The sequence below is a fragment of the Pundamilia nyererei genome, unplaced genomic scaffold (assembly GCF_000239375.1).
Source record: "Pundamilia nyererei isolate P.nyererei 1_Seehausen unplaced genomic scaffold, PunNye1.0 scaffold00019, whole genome shotgun sequence".
Classification (NCBI taxonomy): Eukaryota; Metazoa; Chordata; class Actinopteri; order Cichliformes; family Cichlidae; genus Pundamilia; species Pundamilia nyererei.
Window position 1 is genome coordinate 4,768,817 of NW_005187420.1, and position 20,214 is coordinate 4,789,030.

At 47.4% G+C, this 20,214-nt stretch overlaps 1 protein-coding gene across 8 annotated transcripts in view; it reads left to right on the top strand.

Annotated features, from left to right (window-relative positions):
- The window catches only part of znf536 (zinc finger protein 536), a 217,744-nt gene that overhangs the window by 183,392 nt on the left and 14,138 nt on the right, over positions 1–20,214 (top strand). The window contains exon 5 of one of the 8 annotated variants that reach the window (XM_013909127.1): positions 7,446–9,184. The exons of the other annotated variants lie outside the window; for them this stretch is intronic. Within the exon in view, the coding sequence (XP_013764581.1) occupies positions 7,446–7,588 (143 nt within the window). The 3' untranslated portion in view covers positions 7,589–9,184. Of the gene's footprint in view, positions 1–7,445; positions 9,185–20,214 lie in introns of those variants that run through there. 8 annotated transcript variants of the gene reach the window in all.

The window sequence follows — 20,214 nt, forward strand, 5'->3', positions numbered from 1 at the left end:
CCCCCCCCCCCGTAAAAGGGCAGAAGTGGACCGGGTTTTTATCTGCTGAACGAATCAATCAGGATTATGTCAGCTGAAAGGAATCACAGACTGCAGTCTCCAGGCCTGTCTCGGTGTGTGTGGCAGCAGGGATGTGTGATGGAGGACAGCACTTGTTGGATGCTAACATGCTCCGCGTGGTGACAGAGATGTTATTCGAGGGCTAAAAAGCAAGAGTTTTTTTCTATTTATGTATTTCCCCACCCGCCGCCTCCACCGGCCCTCTCTCCTCCTCTATGGGAGGATTGGAAGGGCACTAATTATCATTTCAGCAGAAATGATTAGGAGATCAAACAGGGATCGAATGCCATTTCCTTCCATTAATGCCGGGGGTTTAGAGTGCCTGTCAGGGCTCGGCTTGTCCTCGGCCTGCAGGGAGGAAAAATAACAGGGGAGGATGGAGGAGGGGGCGAGGGGTGGACGGGACAGGGTAGAGGTTTGGTAACGGAGAGACGACAGCTGCTCAGATAAAGACGTTTAAAGCGGGGCACATTTATTTTTCCCAGAGAGCCAGAGGCCGCAGTACTGCCCCGAACAGCAGGTGTCGCCACGCAGCCCGAGCCGCAGATAGGCGGGGAGAAGAAGCCAGAACCAGAAGAAGGTTCATTTAGTTTTTGCACAAATCTCATCTTCAGGCTGAGGCAGACGTCCGTCTGTGTAACCTGTGACTCTCGGAGCTTCGGCACTGATACGACACTAAACGATCGGACGCTCACGTCTGTCCACCATCAGGTGCACGACTGGTGGCAACAAGTTTTTATACTTATTGTATCTACTTTGCTTTGGTTTTATGTGATTGAAGAAGTTTGTGTGCAGCTCTGTGATGTGATTCAAACCACACCACCCAATCAGGAAGCAGCGTGAGCTCCTGCAGGAAGTCCTCGCTGCCAAAGAGACGACACCGATGCATCTATGTTGATTCTGTTTATGTCTCACATCTGACCTGCACACTGAAAGAAAGTGGTAACCACGGCAACCAATAAAACCTTAAGTTTGACTTTTGAAAACTAAACCGAACAAAAGTCGAACGACCGTCAGAGCCGACGCTGCAACATGTTTAACACGTGCATTTGTGCCACTGCAGCCTTTCGCACCGTTAACAGTCATTACCTGGAGGTTGGTGATTGGCAGCTATGTGTCTGCAGGGCATCGGCCGGGAGCACGGATGGTGCTGCGGAGTGAACACAGCGACCACGCCGACACGGTTAAACTCAGCCCACGAAGTTGTGACGCCGACATGCTGCCAAACTAAGTTTCCATTAAAAGCGCGACCGAGCGAGGCTGGCGGTAGATGAGCGGATGGAGAGCGTGCACGAGGCTGCGACGGTTCGTGCACGTCAGATGAGAGAAATGTCAAAGAGAATGTGAGAGATGACCTCTGTGCTCATCGCCCATTAATGACCCTGCAGCTCCCAGCTTCATTTTCCCTCTCATCAAAAACATTCAAAAAAACATTTCCTCCTGTCTGCAGCAGTCATTTCCCCCGCATTGTATTTATGTATTGGAAAAAAAAGGTAATAGATCAAGCACATTCCATTATTCTCTTATAAGATCATTAGCAAATATAATTAGATATGAAAGAAAGTAATTTGGAGAGAAGAGGAGAGAAAAGCGCTATCAGGCAGAGAAGACAGATTGTAGCATCAGAGTGTTTGGGCTTAAATTGCTCAGCGGAGGTATTATCACGCCGGCAATCTTTTAGCCTCAGAAACAGTTTTGGAGACAGACAGCGAAAGATAGAAAGAGGCCACTAACGCTCACTTCATTGTGCCCCCCCCCCAACACACACACACAACTGCAATCATGCCTTCCTCCATCTTCACTCCTCCTCCTCTGGATCCCTCCATCCTGTCAGCTCAGAGTTTGAGTGAGTTTATAAAAAGAAAACAAGCTGCCATGGAGTCATCACCTAATCACCCCCCCCCCCCCAAGCTCTGGCTTTAAATCGCAGGAACAACAGAAATTGCCTTGAAGTCGCTCGATGAGGAACCTTCTCGCTGCGCCCGCGCACGAGCCGGCGTCACTCTTTGTTGCACCTCAACGCCACGCTCTGTTTGTCTAATAAGGATCTGAGCGCAGCACAACAAGCTGCCGCCACTTCTCCTCACCCGCCTCCTTCTTCTTCTTCTGCTTCTTTAGTAGTGCTTTGAGGGATCGGGGGAAGGAGGGGGAGGAAGGTGGGAAGGGTGAAGAGGAGGGGTGGCGGTGTGGATTTTTCTAGTCTTTTGTGCGAATCACAGGGAATGGTAACTATAAACATCCTGTATTCATTAAAACCATCTAAAAATACAATTTCGGAGGCAGAGGGGGGCGCGGGCTGCGCTCACTTCCTGCGCCGCTCCTCCTCGGTGTATACAAGCCTGCTGCTGCTCATATTTACATATTTAGAAATGCCGGGCTGTACAATGAGGCGCGCCGCTGCCAACGATAACACTCTTTGCCGCTTTGAGGCCGGAAGCCTGCGACAGGGAACAAAGAGCCACCGCCAACATCGCATGCACACGCGCAGGTCACCTGTCCGAACACGCCCCAGTGTGCCAAGCCCATTTCTTCCTGCTCAGCTCTCGCAGGGCGACTTTGCACAGTTCAGAATAAGCCTTCTTTCTGTGACACTCACAGGCGGGCTGGTCGCTGTCAGGCCCGCTCAGGGTCAAAAAAACACGATCCAGAGCCGCTTCTGCAAGGCCTGGAGCTCATGTTCTCTCTGGAATCAGCCGTTTTAGCTCCTCCTCCTGAAAGCCAGCTTTCTTCTGATTGGCTGAGCGCTGTGGGTGTTGAATAACACCTGTCCTACATGGGATCCTGCCTCCTCCACGGCGTGGACGTGAACATGAGTACGAGAGCTCGGACGAATTATTGCATTAACTGTGAGGCTGACATGAAAATGTTTCATCTTCAGTGTGACGCAGCTGCGTGACCTTTATTCCTTTTTCACTTTTTCCCACTAAAGCAAAGAGAAATGTAAATGCTCTGAGCTCAAACAGACAAGCAGCCGCGTGTGTGTGAGTGTTTCTTTGTGAGAGTGCGTGTTTGTGTCTGCATGCGTGTGCATGTGCGTGTCTGGTCCCCACAAGTTTGAAGACATTTTTGAAAATGTGTTTTCAGTGACAGGCTTACAGGCGGGTCAGGGGCTCGGGAAGCATTAAGTCAGATTTCAGATATGAATACCTGACATGCGTGTGTCTCTGTGAGTGTGCGTGTGTGTGCATAAGTATGCGTGTGGTATTTTTGCAGGCTGATGTTAACGTCAGGTGATGCCTCTGAGACGACACACACTCGTCCGCACGCACACACACCCACGCCGGCGTGTACTCCCCGACACATGCTCAGTGCAGCACCGTGCCGTTGCCCCCCCCCATTTATCCATTCTGTTAAGCATGACACATGTATTAACAGTAGATGGATCCTGGAGCTGTGTGTCCTCACACCATATGTTGAGCTTTCCCAGATCCTCTCCCGCCGGTGCCGCCTCATGGCGTGCCACAAGAGGGCGCTGTGGTGGCTCGGGCCGACGTATAGATTGTGTGTGATGTTTGTGGGGCGGGCGCAGGGCTGTGTGCGAGGTGCGCTGGCCCACAGACGGCAGACTGTCTGAAGGAAACAAACAGATAAGACTCGCATTCATGTGAGAGATGAATGCCGGGCAGGTTTCTGTGTCTGTGAGGTGCATCTGCCATCTACCCGAATGGGAAATTAAAAACTGTGAAGGGAAGTTATGCTAAATCTATAAAGTTGGCCGGGAAAGCGCTCCCCCCTCGCAGCGGCAGTTGTTTGGGGAGAAGGAGCAGCGTGCTTAAATAATAACATTCCAGGTGGCTTAGTTAATGAACAGTGAAAATCAAATATGGGGCCTAATCTGGAGCTCGTTACAGGAAGTTTCTTTACAGGGAAGTCAAAGGCAGGAAGTGCCCTTGGGGACAGACTAAACACTTTTTGAAGCTTGAAAACAAGGAAACTTTATTTTGGGTTCGTTTTCGAGGTGTGGGCTGTTCTCACAGCAGACCTGGCACCCACAGTCGGAGCTCGGATCCTCTCGTTGGGATCGCATTTAATGTCTCGTGTGTTTAATGTCCATGCTGCGACTGGAGCTCTGCTCGCTCATCTGAGCACTTCAGCATCTCATTTCCTGGTCTTAGATCGCCACCGTGTGGCTGCAGGTGGGTATGACACCAGTGAGGAGCCATGATCCGGGTCTTTCCCTGGCTCAGGAGGGGCCACTGGGAGGTGAAGGCTCGACTCACAGCCCCTCTAATCATGTGATCACTAAGCAGCCAGTCAGAAGCAGCAGTGTAAGCTCACATTTGTCTGCTGCAGGTGTTAACAGGACCTCTGTTACTTTGTCTTCAACATTAAATGAGTCCCGTACTTTTATTTTTAGACATTGGTTTGCTCAGTATCACGCTGCTGTCCTGCACAGCAAAAATGAGACCATTTGGCCCACAACTGGGTAGACACATGAAACCCCCCTCCCCCCCACCAGTGTTGTGTTTTTTTTTACAGAATGAACCTTTCACAGCGTGAGCGCACACACAAGAATGAGTGTTGTGTTTTTGCAGGCACATAAAAGTACAGTTCAAAGAGTGTAGAAAAAAACAAGCAGCTGAAATTATTTGTGAGGTTTTAAAAACAGTGAAAAATCAAATAAAATGTGCAGAAAATACCTTTGGTGTCAGTCTTTGTTCGTTCTGAGGAGATGTCGCTTCGTGTGTTTAATGACGCGAGGTCCACGTGACCGAGAGTGAACACAAACCCACACAGTCGACCAGAAATCATCTGAAACTGAAGCTGAGCTGAAAAGAAAGCGAAGTCTGTGTTAGAGCAGATGCTGATTCCTGCATATGTGATGTGTGAGTAAACTCATCTTCAGCAGCGTGTAACTAAAGCTGTCACCACCAGGGGGCAGTGTTTCACAGCAGTACTACACAGTGTGTTTGCTGATGTTGGTAAACAGACTGTACTCAGCAGGATTTATATAAAAGAAAGAAATGAGAACCTGCATGAAGATCAGTCCAGTGGTTTTGGCCTCTTTCAGCATCCTTACACTCTGTGATGTGTACTTGTTGGAGTTTGTGCTGCCGTCTCTGTAGAAACAGACACGTGTCACGTCCGTGAGCGTTTATACATGATGTATAATCTTCTTTCTGGCTCACAATGACTTAATATGATTCATGAGAGGCACGTCTGAGAGATTACAGGCCAACAAGTCATGAAGAGTAGTTGAACACGGTTAAGTCTCTTTGCCACGCAGGGCAGCAGCACCAAGTTCCACAGTAGGTGTCCCATACGTGTCGTTCTTTGCCGTGGTTGGACGTGCAGATGGGTGAGCTGCAGAAGCGAAGCGGGGCGCCGTCGGCCGCGGCGCAGAGCAGACGTGTACGTGTGACGGTTCTGTTTGGTTGCAGTTGTAACGCGGAGCGGGGAAGCACGTGAAGTGAGTTTGCTGGGCTCTCCTCCCGCCGCGCAGACAGTCTGAGAGTTATTACTGGCTGCTGAATCTAAGAGATGTTTTATCATGTTATTAGCTCTTTATTTTCCCTCTGTTACGCTGGCACTTCCTTTCATTTTCATATCCATTTCCATACTTGTGAAAGCACAGCTCAAATAAAGCCGTGTTTTAATTTGGTTTTGTCAGATTCATAACGCCACTTTAAAAGAACATGACATGCAAATGTGCTCAGCGGTGTTTTATTGCAAAATAATTTTCAAAGAAGTTGCTGAGGGAATGAAAGTGTGCAAAACTGGGAGGGGGGGGGCTTGTATTATTTAGTGGCCTCTGCTGTGGGACCTAATTACAGTTATGCATTTCTTACTGTATCACAGAGACATAAAACTTTTTTTATTGCAATTACTCACTTCGCTTCTCGCCACTGTCACACTTCCCGTCGCACTTATTGAGCTGGGCGCTGGGCGTGAAAGGCCTGCGCTGCCGGGACTCAAACGTGTTGGCGCCCAATCTCGAAGACATCGTCCCAAACCCCCAAAATGACAAAAAAAAGCAGCGCGAGGAGGAAACAAACAGCCGATTGGTCGACCCACCGACCTCGCTCATGCTTCAGCCTCACAGGAAGCAGAAAGGCAGAAAAGAAGGTGATGCGTCTGTTTTACATCTTAATGAGGCCGAATCTTTCCGAGCAACTGCGCCGTTCATGTATCAACAGTGCGCGAGCGCCAGGGAGCGAAAATCTTTCAGAACTTCAGTACTGAAAAGAAAAAAGATTAAATTGATACCCACGTGTTTGTTTATTGGACAGAATGACACTAACAGTGTCACTGTCCTGCCTGCTGCACGTGTCCCATAAAACAGCTGAAACTGCCTCACATGCTGCTCAGTCCAGCTCACATTCATCATGTACAAGGACCTGCATTCACACACGCACACCAGAAAACTTTCAGTTGTCCGATCTGAGCATCCTGACTGATGAATACTGTGTGTGCGTGAGGCAGTGATCATGTGACGTCCTGCCTGACAGCTGCTCACGTGCACAGAGCTCACAGGATCAAGACCACGTGTTGTTTTTATAGATGGAGGCTCAAAATGAATGTGTGGAGCTCTTTGCACGGTTCTTATCCAGGACAGATCCTCAGGTACACGTCAGACTGAACCATGACCTTTGACCCAGTAACACAAATGTTCCATCAAAGCAGATCTGGATGAGTTTTTAATAAAGAACAGATGTTTCCATGGAGACCGTGTGGTGATGCGCTTTCAGGGACATTTCTAATAATTGTTCTAAATTTATTCTGAAGGTGTGAACAATGTACTAAAATCAATCCTGCACAAAGTAACATCCACCTGATCCAGTGCATAGACGGACCTTTCAGCCCCACCCTGCTCCTTCAGTTCATCCAGCTTCAGCTTCCAGACTGATATAAAATGGACAACAACAGAATATAAACACTACAAATTATTATCATCTTCTTTGTTCTTATAACTCTGTAAGTGTACGTCCACACGTCCATCTTTGTGTGGCCTCAGCGACCAGCTGACCGCCGTGCGGACGTCACTGTTAGTTACACACCATGATGTTTGTCCATGTGCGTGTGTGTGTGTGAGTGTGTATTCATATCTTTGTGGGGACCACAAATTGGAAGTTTATAATAATTGTGGGGACCAGCAGCCCTTATGGGGACACAATCCGGGTCCCCATAAGTTTGAAGACATTTTTGAGACTCAAAACGTGGTTTTATTGTCAGGGTTACAGCTGGGGTTACAGCTGGGGTTACAGCTGGGGTTACAGCTGGGGTTAGGGTTGGGGTTACAGCTGGGGTCAGGCATTCATTTCTGATGGATGGGATAGGAGGCCAGGGAAAGCATTATGTCCCCACAAACATATGAAACCACATTGTGTGTCTGTGTGTGCGGGTCCGTGGTGCTAACCTGCCTCTTGTTCTCTCATTGGCCGTAGTGCATCTGTGGGTAGGAGAGGAGGACCAGCCCATGACCCATGACCCCACGCTGACCCTCGACCCCAACCATCTTAACAGCGACCTTAACAACCACCCTAACAACCATAATGTAGGCGACGCCCACGCTGTAAACAAAGAGTAACGGCCGCGCCAGAGCGAGCGGACGCTGGTGAGGATGGAGGCGGTGATGAAGAGGATGAAGGTTAACGAAGGACACACTATATCAGAGACTTTATTTAAGATGAGAAAACACAAACTACCGTCAGAGCGGCGCCACGTGGACCTAATGACTCTCACAGCCTCCCGGACACTAAAGCAGTGGACTTCCTGTTTGTCTCTGGCGCTCTGAGCGCCCTCCCCACCCCCCGACCCCGTCTTCTCTTCTTCTTCTCCTTCTTTGTTTTCTTTGGATGAAACTACCTGTTAGCACTTCCTGTAAGTGTCCCTGAAACATTCCTCAGCTTAGAGACGCTGTGTCCTTTTTTAAGGTGTAAACTTTAAATCTGCACATTCCCGCCATGCAGAGGACTGGCTGCCCGCAGGCCACGCCTCCCGGCGACGGTGGCACGAAGATGATGCGCGCGTACAGGTTCAGCCCCTCCCTCTGCCTCCGTCTGTTTTTCTGTACCGTACTGTTGTCGCCGCCGCCTCGAGAGAGCGACGGCAAGAGGCAACAGTTTGAGAAGCGGGCGGCGTTTTCAAACGCCGCGTCCTGTGGAGCTGCGGCCGTGTGTAAAATACTGCCACCATCTTTGTTGCACAGTGTTACCGACTACTGAAGACAACGCTTCGATGTATTTACTTTACGAGGAAAAAAAGAAAACTGGAAAAATGCTTATTGTGTATAGCCTTAGAAACACGTCCCCGTTACTGCTTCAAAGCTCCGTAGCTGTGCTCGACCGTAGGCCGTAGGGTTGATTTTCTTTGGATTTTCATATGTACTGTACATGAATAATGCCTTGTCCATTTACCGATGAGAAAAAAAGAGGAAAAAGATGACAATCGTCTCCTGTGCTGCAGACATATTTGCCCCGCCCCCTCCCCGTATATACAGAATCATTATGCATAGAGGGACTCGTCCTTTCTTCTTTCTTTGATTCGTTTCGATCTCCCGAGTATTTTGCACTGTGACAGTATTATAAATCCAACCTATACAGTACAAACTAGCTAACTAACTAAATGAAGGTGTGTGTTTGTGTGTCCCTTGGCATTGTGAAATGTTTCTACGTCATTTTTTGTGAACCCAGAGAAAAGTCTAAAGCGGTATGTACAGTCCAACTATAAGACTTCTTTTTTAGTTTACTGTTTGTGGCTTCTTTTGTATGCTGACCCCTGACCCCTCCCCGACCCTCAGCGTAGGCCTGCTGCTGCTTGAGCCCGGCTGATCGTTCTCTGCAGTATATCCTCCCGTTTTTGTTTCTTTGATTTACGTAGATGGCAGTAATCTTTGAAAACAGAGGATTCGAAATCAAACTAGTGAGAGTGAGACGCGAGGAGGAAATGCTCGAGGCGCTTCGGAAGCGACCTCCGACCTTGCTCTCTGTTTTCCAGCCGTGTAAAGATTCATCTCTGAACCAGCTCCAATGATCATTCCACCCCACGTATGATGTACAAACCTGTCTTGTGAGCTCCACACTTTTCTGTTTGCTGTATCCTCATGGCAGATGCTTCGTTTTGTAACTACTGAACTGTACTTATAATAAAAATAAAATGTATTCCAACTAAAAAAGGATTGTCACAGAGCACCCGCCTGCTTCCTGTTTCACTTTCTTCTTCTTTCCTTTGGGTTTGTCGCTGTGGTGTCACCCCTCCGTCAGCTGATGTTCCACACCTGAGTGAAACGTTCAGCTTTCAGGAAGCTTCTTCGTTATTTTTCAGGGCTGAAAACACTGAACCCAGATCAGTTCTTCACCGCCTGCAGGAGCGCTGAAGCTGTTCTCTGAGCATCGGTGTGACGATTCACGTCTGAAGCAGAGCAACCAGCATGTTTGATCTGGTTCTGATAATTCACTGCAGGATACGTGACAGAGTGCACGCTGGGTAAAGTTCGGAGGCGCCGTGTGGACAGGTGTCTGCTCAGGACAGGTGAGAGCAGAACGCTCTCCTTTTCACCTACGTTTGATACCAAGGCCAGCTTCTAGCTTCAGGGTCAAAATCATTTTCTAATAAAGTTATTTTATTAACATTAACACAGCATCAGAGGTCACATGTCACAGTTTGGACCGGGTCGCAGCTGACCTCTGCAGGTGGCTTCATTACAAATATCAACATCATACCACAAAAACCAAAGACGCCGCGAGAGCCTCACTGAGAGCGTGCACACAGATTTATGAGGAAACCGTGACTGGCCTCTCACAGAGGAAGTAGTCAGGAAGTGTTACAGGAAATCAGGACGCTAACATGGTGCTGGTTAGTTACCCATGAAGGCGTCCTTTAAGAAAGAAACGTCGAGTCCTCGAGCTGCTAGAGCCGACACGCCTGCCCTTCAGGTTTGTGTTGACCCAGACTTGGGCCTGTCAGAGCAGGTGAAACTCCGCTCAGACCAATCCAGGTGTGTCACCTCTGGAGCTGAGGAGGGGCGGCTGTTCAGACAGTCAAAACTCCAGTTCGCTAAACCTCTAACCAGAGAATGGTAAATGGTAAATGGCCTGCATTTGTATAGCGCTTTTCTAGTCCCTAAGGACCCCAAAACGCTTCACACTACATTCAGTCATTCACCCATTCACACACTGGCGATGGCAGCTACATTGTAGCCACAGCTGCCCTGGGGCGCACTGACCGGCTGATGGAGTAAAAATCCACAGAAACGCAGTTCGTCCTGCGTCCACTCGCACTTCACCTGCTCCATGAAGCTCCAGGAGAACGATCCAGGCGCTCAATCATGTGACCGATCAGATTATTGATCCAAGATGATCAGCTCCGCTCACAGTTCTAACAAATATTCATCATCTCAGAGATGATCCGAAGCAACGCCTCACAGCAGGACCCCAAACAGGGTCAGGCTGCCCGGGTCAGTGCCCGACTCACTTTTAAAGAGATCAAAGCTCCCACGCCTGTTCCCAATAAAGCCACACGCACACACACGTGCGCACACACACAGTGAAAACAAGTAATTTCCTGATAGCTCTCATATCCAGCTGTGAGTGTGTCTGATTAAAGAACACATTAGGCCATCTGTGTGTGAGAGAGCGAGCTTTCCCTCTCATTTAACTGCCTCTCTTCCTTCAGATTTTTTGCATTTTCGCTGCCGTGTGTGTGTGTTGTGTGATGACGCTGTGCAGTTGTGGCAGTGTGTGGTTGGTCACCGGGCAGATGGTGGCCTGCAGATGAACCGTCGTCTCAGCCTGTAATTTCCCTCTGTTTCCACCACATTAATGCCGAGGCTTCACGGTGCCGTGCTGCACTTTCACCACCAGAGGGCGCCACAGACCAGCTGTTGGGACAAGCCGGCCGTTTCTGCACATGCTCTGTGGACTGGCACACTTCGGTGTGGTGCTGTCCTTTCTGGTACCTCTAAAATGAGCTCTCGCTCTGTTGGTGCAAGTTCTCCATCAGGATCTCTGAGTATGAGAAACAGAAGACAAAGAACGCATTCATGTTAAAGGTTTTTTTGTCGTCTTTTTTAATTCATCAGAAATTTGTGAACACTAACATCTGTCCGACGTTTGCTTCTCCTTCCTGTAAATAAGAGTCGTCAAACAGAAAAGCGCTATATAAATGCAATCCATTATTGTTATTATATGGCCTGCAAAGCCGAAGCGGCACACTGGAAGGTCCAAATCCGGCCCACTGGGCAGCTCTGTAGAGCATGCACCTGAGCTGAACGTTTAACCTGAGACGGCCGAGGTCTGGCGGCTGGACACGCTGGAGAGCCGAGGTTAAATCTGAAGCGTTTTATGACTGAACGGAGGAAAACACGGTGGCCACTGCTGTTCATGCTTTGTAGGTGAAGGTGTATTAGTCTATGATCACCTGGTGCTGGTGTGCTGAATAGGTGCTTCCTCCAACTTGATGAAGACAAACAGAGGTCTGTTTTTGAGGCCCTGACAGATTTGTGTCTAAGGTGATGGAAACACTGAATCTTCTATCAGGAACGTTGGGGTGAGCTCGCCTGCAGTGAGCTGGAGTGATGTTTGCGCCTCTGTTTCAGCACGTCTGGGTTACTGCAGACGTGCAGGTTGTTGAGCGTGCCACTGCGAGGCTTCCTGTTACCTCCAGAGTTCACGTTAAGATTCTGGCTTTGACTTTGAAGCATGGACGAGCACCGGCCTACAGCTGTGAACCTCTGCGTCCACTCAGCACGCATACATTTTAAGACTGACTGTGTTTAGGAAGTTCAGACTGACCTCTGTGGGGTAAAGATAAGAACACCTGTCAAAGGTAAATACTAGCAGTGCAACGATATTCGTATCGATATTGAACCGTTCGATACAGTGCTTTCGGTTCGGTACGCATATGTATCGAACAATACAACATTTTAATTTATTTTATCAACTTTTCTTCTGACGATGCTGTCTGTGTGGAGCGCTCAGTGAATCTGCGCTCGACAGTGCAGCCTAAGCGGAGTAGTCGAACGCAGATTCACTGAGCGCAGGGCAAGCTAGCGAGACAGAAGCTAAGCTCGTTGCAACATGGCAAATTGGACCTCCCCCACCCTCATTCAGATCTGGCGTTTGGAACTATTTTGGTTTTCATGTGACGTATGACCCTGAAGGTAAGCGCGTCATGGACTAAAGTAAAACAGTATGTTGGATGTGCCACGCAATGCTCAATTACATGGGTGGGAGCTAGTGTGTTAGCGCAGTTAGCTCTTTAACGGAGATTTGCCGTGTTGTGGCGTTAACGTCATTTCAGATTAACGCTGACAGCACTAGTGGGAACACAACGAATATGACTGCACATTTACTCCGACAGCATCCTAGTGCAAAGACAAGTGGAAGCAGACAAAAACAACAAGCAGCATGCTACAAACTTTACCCGAGTCATTTAGACAGCCGTTAGCACAGGATTCTCCTCATGGGGACCTGATATGTTTAATATGCTGCTGAGAATATAGCCCAGAAGAAGCGGATAGTAGAGCTTTTATTTTGGAAAGAGATATTTCTCTGTAATAAACTCTCTTTTCCAAAGATGAGTGATTCCTCCATCAGATAGATTTATTATTTTATTACTTTGTTGTTTCAGCAACATTAAATTTAAAAACTGTACTTTTGAGTTAAAATATATATTTATAATTTTAATAAATGACAAATTAAAAAAGCATGAACATTTTTTTTGTATCGAAAAAATATCAAACCTGACACCAAAGTATCGAATCGAACCGTGAATTTTGTGTATCGTTGCACCCCTAGTAAATACCTCAGAGAGCAGAAGCTGAACAGCCTCCGAGGCTTAAAGGAAACATGTGAACTGCTCATGTGATTGTTGGGTATTATTGTAGGGTCTACCTGCAGCACTGTGAGGTGACTGTTGTTGTGATTTGGTGCTGTATAAGTAAAATTGAATTGAATAACAGAACGTTCAAAATTTCTCCTGTAATAAACACATTCGCGCTCGTTGAAGCCACACAGCCCGCCAAAGCACGGCGGTTTAGCTGTAGCGCAAAAACTCGTTCCTCAGAGTTCTGCTTACACAAACGTGCATTCTTTTATTTAAATAAATGAATTTTTGCTTATGAACAAAAGAATGTCAGTGCGGTTCAGCTGATTTCCCTTCTGATGATTTCCTCAGCAGAATTTTGAGATTTCAGGGCTCTGAGAATTCTAATCACAGTTCTGTTTCCAAAAAGTGACCAGCAGATGATCAATGAAGAAAAATAAGGGGATGATTTTAAGCAGGACTTAAATGCTAATGTGACAGTGCATCCTCCTGCTTCCTGCCCAGCATCTGTGTGCGTGTGTGTGTACTGTGGCCTCCCTCCCTCGCTCTCCTCAGCTCTTATGAATCGATGATCATGTGGTGTAAGGGAGATAGATGGCCCCCAGCTCCATCGTGTCTCCTCTAATTGTAAAATATTAGTTACATTAGACTCTGGCCCATGATTAATGGAACTTATTTGGAAGGTGGACTCTCTCTCTCTCACACACACACACTTTCTTCCTCGCTCTCTTCCTGAAAGAATTGAGTGATTTCACTTAAAGTGGACAAATAGGCTTCCCTCTGCAGGAAAGAGAAGAAGAGGAGGAAGATGAAGCAGAGGAAATGACGGAGGGAGATAAGAGCGAGGGAAGAGCTTAGAGGGGGTAAATAAGAGCTGGGGAGGGGTGGGGGGTTTAAGCTTCTGCATGGATAATTCTGTTCGCAGGATCAGACGATGAAGAGCTCATCGTGTTTACAAGCTGATCGCTGTGAAAAAGTATTTTAGTCTGCACTGACGCTACCTGCCCCCAGAATATCCACACAAAGAGCTCGAGATGACTTCACAACCGTGTGCGCGCACACACACACACACACACACACTCCTGTAGTAAATCCTACATGCAAGGAGACGCCTTGAAATGGAACCTATAAATACCACAGACTGTATGTAAAAGATGGACGAACCTTCATGAGCAGGAACTCTTAAACCTCCAGTCCTTATAATACCCAGCAGGGGGCGACTCCTCTGGACAGATGTCTATGACAAAATGAGCCTCTTGCTCAGGTGAACACTTTCCTGATGAGCTGCTGTTTCAGGTCAGAGTGAAAAAACGAGAAGATGAACAGGAAGCAGGGGAGGCTTTAGGGTGGGGCTGACCTGTGATTGACAGGTCTCGACTGCAGACCAATTCAGCTCCATTTTATTTACACAGCATCAAATCACAACAACAGTGTTTCAAGGGCTTCATATTGTAAGGTCGACCCTACAATAATAGATACAGAGAAAACCCAATAATCATATGACCCCCTGTGAGCAGCACTTTGGTGACAGTGGGAAGGAAAAACTCCCTTTTAACAGGAAGAAACCTCCGGCAGAACCAGGCTCAGGGAGGGGCTGAGAGAAGTGAGAGAAGGAAGACAGGATAAAGACATGCTGTGGAAGAGAGACAGAGGTTAATAACAGATATGATTCAGTGCAGAGAGGTCTGTTAATACATAGTGAGTGGAGAAGAAACACCCAGTGCATCATGGGAATCCCCGGCAGCCTACGTCTATTGCAGCATAACTAAGGGAGGATTCAGGGTCACCTGGTCCAGCCCTAACTATATGCTTTAGCAAAAAGGAAAGTTTGAAGCCTAATCTTGAAAGTAGAGATAGTGTCTGTCTCCTGAATCCAAACTGGAAGCTGGTTCCACAGAAGAGGGGCCTGAAAACTGAAGGCTCTGCCTCCCATTCTACTTTTAAATACTCTAGGAACAACAAGTAGGCCTGCAGAGCAAGAGCGAAGTGCTCTAATAGGGTGATATGGTACTACAAGGTCATTAAGATAAGATGGGGCCTGATTATTTAAGACCTTGTATGTGAGGAGCAGGATTTTGAAGAAATCCTTGTTGTATTTAAAATACGTGGCGGGGATGCAGAGGTGTGACAGTGTCTGGGTCTGATCGGGGGTGAAGCTGGTTGTTTCCTAAGCAGGGGTCTTGTTGTAGTCATTTTCTGACTGTCTCCACTGCCTCGGTTGTAGGTGTGCAAGTGAAGACAGAAACCACGTGAAAGGACGGTTTCATCTGCGTCCAGCGTAAGTTTCTGGATCCTGTTGGTGAAGTCTGAGAAGTTTTTCCCCACCAGGGGAGCAAAGATGAGGTGCTTGGAAATGTTCAGGTGTCTGAGTTTATACTGCTAACCGTGGGTGTGACAGGGACTCTGTGTCAGTGTGGGGATGGTTTTCAGGAGGTGGGTTCGTCCTCTCAGTGCTCTTAATGCTTGGACGATTTGGAATTGTCTGACCCAAGATGGCAGCTGGGTGGTTAATGGTACAAACAGACCGCCCAAGAAGTCTGAGCTCCAGTTTTGGTGCAGAGTGAATTTCGGGGACTCTAATTAGAAGTTACATAGGAGGTTAAAACTGCATTTAAAGAGAAAAATTATTATTTTTTCATTACACGTGTAAAATACACGCTTTGCATGTTTCTGCATTTTCTAACGTTCTCTAACTTTGCGCTGCAGTCGCTCCGTTGAGGTCAAACAAAGTTCACGAGGATGAATGTGGCCGAGTCGCTGCCGCCGCTGCTCTTTGTGTCAAAGTGTGAGTGAGAAGCAGGTGGCCGCCATATCATCAATCCTCCATTTTTTTTATTTCCTTTCTTTCTCTTTATTGCTGAGAGACATGGATAACAGCCCCCCCCCCACACACACACACACACAGAGTGAAAAATGACATAAATCAGTGAGTGGGTGAAGTTTGTTTGCTGGACCAATGAAGTGAAAAGTGTCTGTGGGTCAGAGAAGAAACATGCAGTGAACGAGTGAAACAGATAAACCACAGGAGGACATGACAGAGTGAATATAGTACATGGATGTAATGAAGGAGGACATGCAGAGGATTGGTGTGACAGAGGAGGACGCTGGGATAGGAGGAGGTGGAGGCACATGATCTGGCGCCCCCTAAAGGGAGAAGCTGACAGAAGAAGACGTGCGAGCCAAACTGAATGATGTATGAAAGCGAGGGTGAACTCTGTCAGTGAATCAGTGAGAATCACTGGTTGGTTTGTAACGTGGGCGTGGCAGACACTGTCTGGGTAGGAAGCGCTCTCCCCTTGGTCGCTGCTGCAGTCTGTTACCTAAAAGTTGAGATAAGTTTAAGGAGCTGGCATCTGTCACCGATGTGCTGGGTCTCCTTCTGCTGCTGATCACTTCCTGTTTGTTTGGCCTTTAGGCTGAGAAACCACAGAAATGTGCAAACGTCTGTCAGACGGGGTGTGTGAGCTGCTTCACTCTGCTTCAGATGTTTCCATCCAGCAGAACTGCGTTAAACACAGAGGTCTGGGTTAAACGTGTCCATGCACAACACCAACTGTTTAAGTACCCAGGCCAGCAAAATGCGACGCCAGCGAGTCCTTCATGAGCGTCCATATGGGATGAACTAAGTGTCATCATCGTGCTCAGAAGTCAAGGTCGTGGCACAGATGCCACAGGTGTCCTTCAGTATTAGGCGTTGATAGCAGAACTTCCTGTTTTCACCTATCCAGGAGACTGCGTGCTCTTCTGTGATTCACTCTTTCTGCTGATTTGGTTATTTTCATGTTTCAATCAAAATCAGAAACTCTGCTTGGTGATAAACGTGTCAGTGATGTCATAACCCGGGCACATGACACGATTCGACACCTGTGGAGCGACCAGGCGCTGCTCGTTCACAGATACCTGCAGCTTTGACACACCTGAAGCCATGGCAACAAGAAGATGATGGACGCTGTGGTCAAAACTTTGGTACAGGTTTCTGTAAGTGAGCCTGTTATCACATGACAGCTTTACTCCAGTCATGTGACAGAGGTGTGTCGGCATGAAGAGCTCATCCAGGTACACGCGTGCGGGAAAGGTGCACGTACATCGGCGAAAATGCCAGTTTGCAGGCGACGAAGGCAAAAGAGGAGTGAGTGAAGCAAACCGTGCTCAGCAGCACAAAAAGAAAATGAGTCGACTGCAGAGAAGCAGCACGGAAATATTAGGAAGGCAAAGAAAGCTATTCTGGGTTCTTATTAACAGGTCCTACTGGTACAGCAATTAATAATCCAGTTCTGTATTTAACAGGGGACCCGGTCCCCGGTGGAGACGTTTTAGCTGGCTTTGATGCTGAAAGAGCTCCTTCTCCTCCGCCCGCTCCCCCCACAGCTCCTCTCCTTAAGTGCCTCCCCTGGTGTTATTTGTGTGTTGGTTTTCTCTAGTTAAGCTAGGAAACAGACCAAATCTTTATTCCCCAAACTTCAGGCCAATTTTCTATCAACAAGCCCGATCTGAGGGAAATGTTCTTAATTCATCAGAGGAAGGAGAGAACAATCAATTCCCTTCAGGCTGTTTGAAGTCATGGAAATATATTTATTTTAGGATCGCGGCGGGCTGTGGGAGGTCTGACTGCATACATATTATATATAAGAATAATGATTTACCTGAACGTTGAAGGACTACTTTCATGTAATTCAGAGTTTCACTCGCTAACCTACCTGGTTTCATTTGAGGTTATTTAAGAGAAAAAAACAATGAGGTTCTCTTACATGTACATTGATTAGTTGTAATTACATCTCCCAGCAAATGAATGTGTTAAACTTGAAATGAATCCATTAAAAATACATCGGATCTTTAAATTGAGGACTGCTTCTTACACGGTGCTTTTCTACTCGAGCTGAGCGCTCAAAGCGTTTTACACAACAAACACAAGCTGACCGAGGACGTCTGACATGCATTCTGGAGCAGACAGGGATCAAACTCCAACCCTCCCATGGGTAGACGAGCTGCTCCACCCTCATCGCTGTTCCACCTGGTTATGTTTCATTAGTAACCTTACGAACTACTTTTAATTTAAAGTTCAAACTGCTCTTTAAAACTAAATATCTGACAGTTGTGCATGAATCTTTTCCTCACGATGTCTCTCTCCTCACGTCCCTCTCATCGTCTTCCTCATTTATTCCCGATATTGTTGGAATTCCTAATTATCAGCAGATTAAACCTGTGACCCTCCCGTCTCCAGACAGCTGACGACGAGCCAACGAACCCACAACAGCAGCTGGTTATAAGCTAACATTATGCGTCCCGAAAAGTTTAATTACATTCTCACATCGCATCAGAGTTTATTCTCTGACAGTCTGCTCTGTTATTAACAGCAGCTAACTGCAGAAAAGTTCAACAGCTCACCTCAGCACGGCTGTGAGCTTCTCCTCGACTCGTATCGGACTCTGACTGGACACCAGCTGAGCCCCACAGCCTCCACTCACACAGAAACCTGTGGACATTATCAGGAAGCTGTAGTTTCGCTGGTTCAGTGTCTGTGGCCCTCGGTGTGATTGAGTTTGGCATCCCTACCCTACAGTACCAGACAGAACCACAACCATCAGACTGTGGGCTTTGGTGATGGTGGGAAAGAAGAACACCGATCAGTGCATCATGGGAAGTCTCCCAGCAGCATCACTAAGAGATGTTTCCCTGATCCAGCTCTGACCTTTGGCCTGAAAACTTCTCGTGTGACAAGCTGCTGGACGCGATGGTGCCCACCGTCCTCATAACGTGGAACGTACTCCTGTGGTGGTGGAAGAATCTCAGCTCAGTAATGCTGAAACATCACACTGACCTGTGTGGTGTTATCCTTGGATCTGGTTAGTTGTTGGCACTTGTAAGTAAAGTGAAAGCGGTGATGTCAGTGGGGAACACCTGTTAAAAGTCCTCAGAGTGGCTGTGTCGCGGTCCCGTGCGTTGCTGCAGTTTGCTGAGTAATGTGTGTGCGTGCAGGTTATTGGACAGATGGTTTAGCACATTTAATTGCTCACACCTTCTGTGAGTCTCTGCCTACAGACCCTCTGTCTGCCTCCTCCTCCGTCCACTCACACGCTTCCTGAAATAGTCCATCCTTCCGTGCAAGTTTTTACTCTACAGAGCCTGCAGCTTCCTGCTGTTAGTGCAGCGTGACAACACGCGTGCGTGTGTATGTGCGCTTCAGGGATTCGTAACTCCAACGTGAAACCCTCCACATGTGGTGACTGCTTAAACATTTTCTCTTCTCCTCTCAGATATATTCCAAACACACACTTCAATAAAAACACCCTTATGCAGAAACACACAGACACACAGAGGCCACATTCAGACCCAGAACAGCATGCTGGCAGCAGACCAAACGCCGCCGTCCTTAAATGCGTTCTGATGCCAGCGCTGCCATCTGTTGCAGTCTTAAGATAGAGATGAGGAGACGCCGGCCGCACTGCGTTTAGGAGAGTAACAGCTTCAGGCCCCGCCTCTTTCAGTTCACAACAGGAATAGTCACAGATTCATGAAAAGAATCTGTTTACAAAGACGGAGCTCAGACAGGAAACACATCAGTAATCACACCAAGACTGACTGCAACAGCTCACCTGTGTGAGTGTGTCAGTCTGTGTTTGTGAGTCTGTGTATAGATAAAGTATCAGCAGCTGGCTGTGGGTGTGTGAGTGAGTCCATGCATGGCAGGTGAAACAGAGGGTCTGGCTGCAGCCACTGTGGAGCTCCACAGTAACCGGAAACACGTCTAATATGTTGCAATACAGGATGCAACACAAAAACAACGGCCGTTTTTGAAGTATGCAAGTCCGGACTTCTTAAGTACACACGGGAGTCCGGACTAACCAAAGATGCAAGAAGGCAGCGCGATCGTTCTACAATTGGAACAGCGGCGCACTTGATGACATCACAGGTGCACTTTTTGTTGCCATCTTAATTTAACTGTGATTAATATTTACAATGAAAATTACACATGACGCTGTAGATTTTCTCCTCTTCTTTTTTTAATACAAAAAAAAGATCAGTTTAAAAAGTATCTTAAGCACTGCGGCAAAATTCAACTTTATATATGATCTGCTCCATAATGTTGAATACACTTCATTTAGTTAACCACAATCACTACATGTATGAAAACACAAGCTTAATCTCTCTGTTAATAAAAATAGCATACACACAAGCCTGAACAATAACAAACAGGTGAGATGTTAGAGACGGACACAATAGACAGCTGGGGTTTGGAAGAGAATTGAATAAATATTTAAAATATAATCGGTGATTGGCCTCATCAGTGACAACGATGAGGCCGCCTACAGGGAGGAGGTGGATCGTCTGGCTGAGTGGTGCGACAGAAACAACCTGCTGCTTAACACCGAGAAGACCAAGGAGCTCATC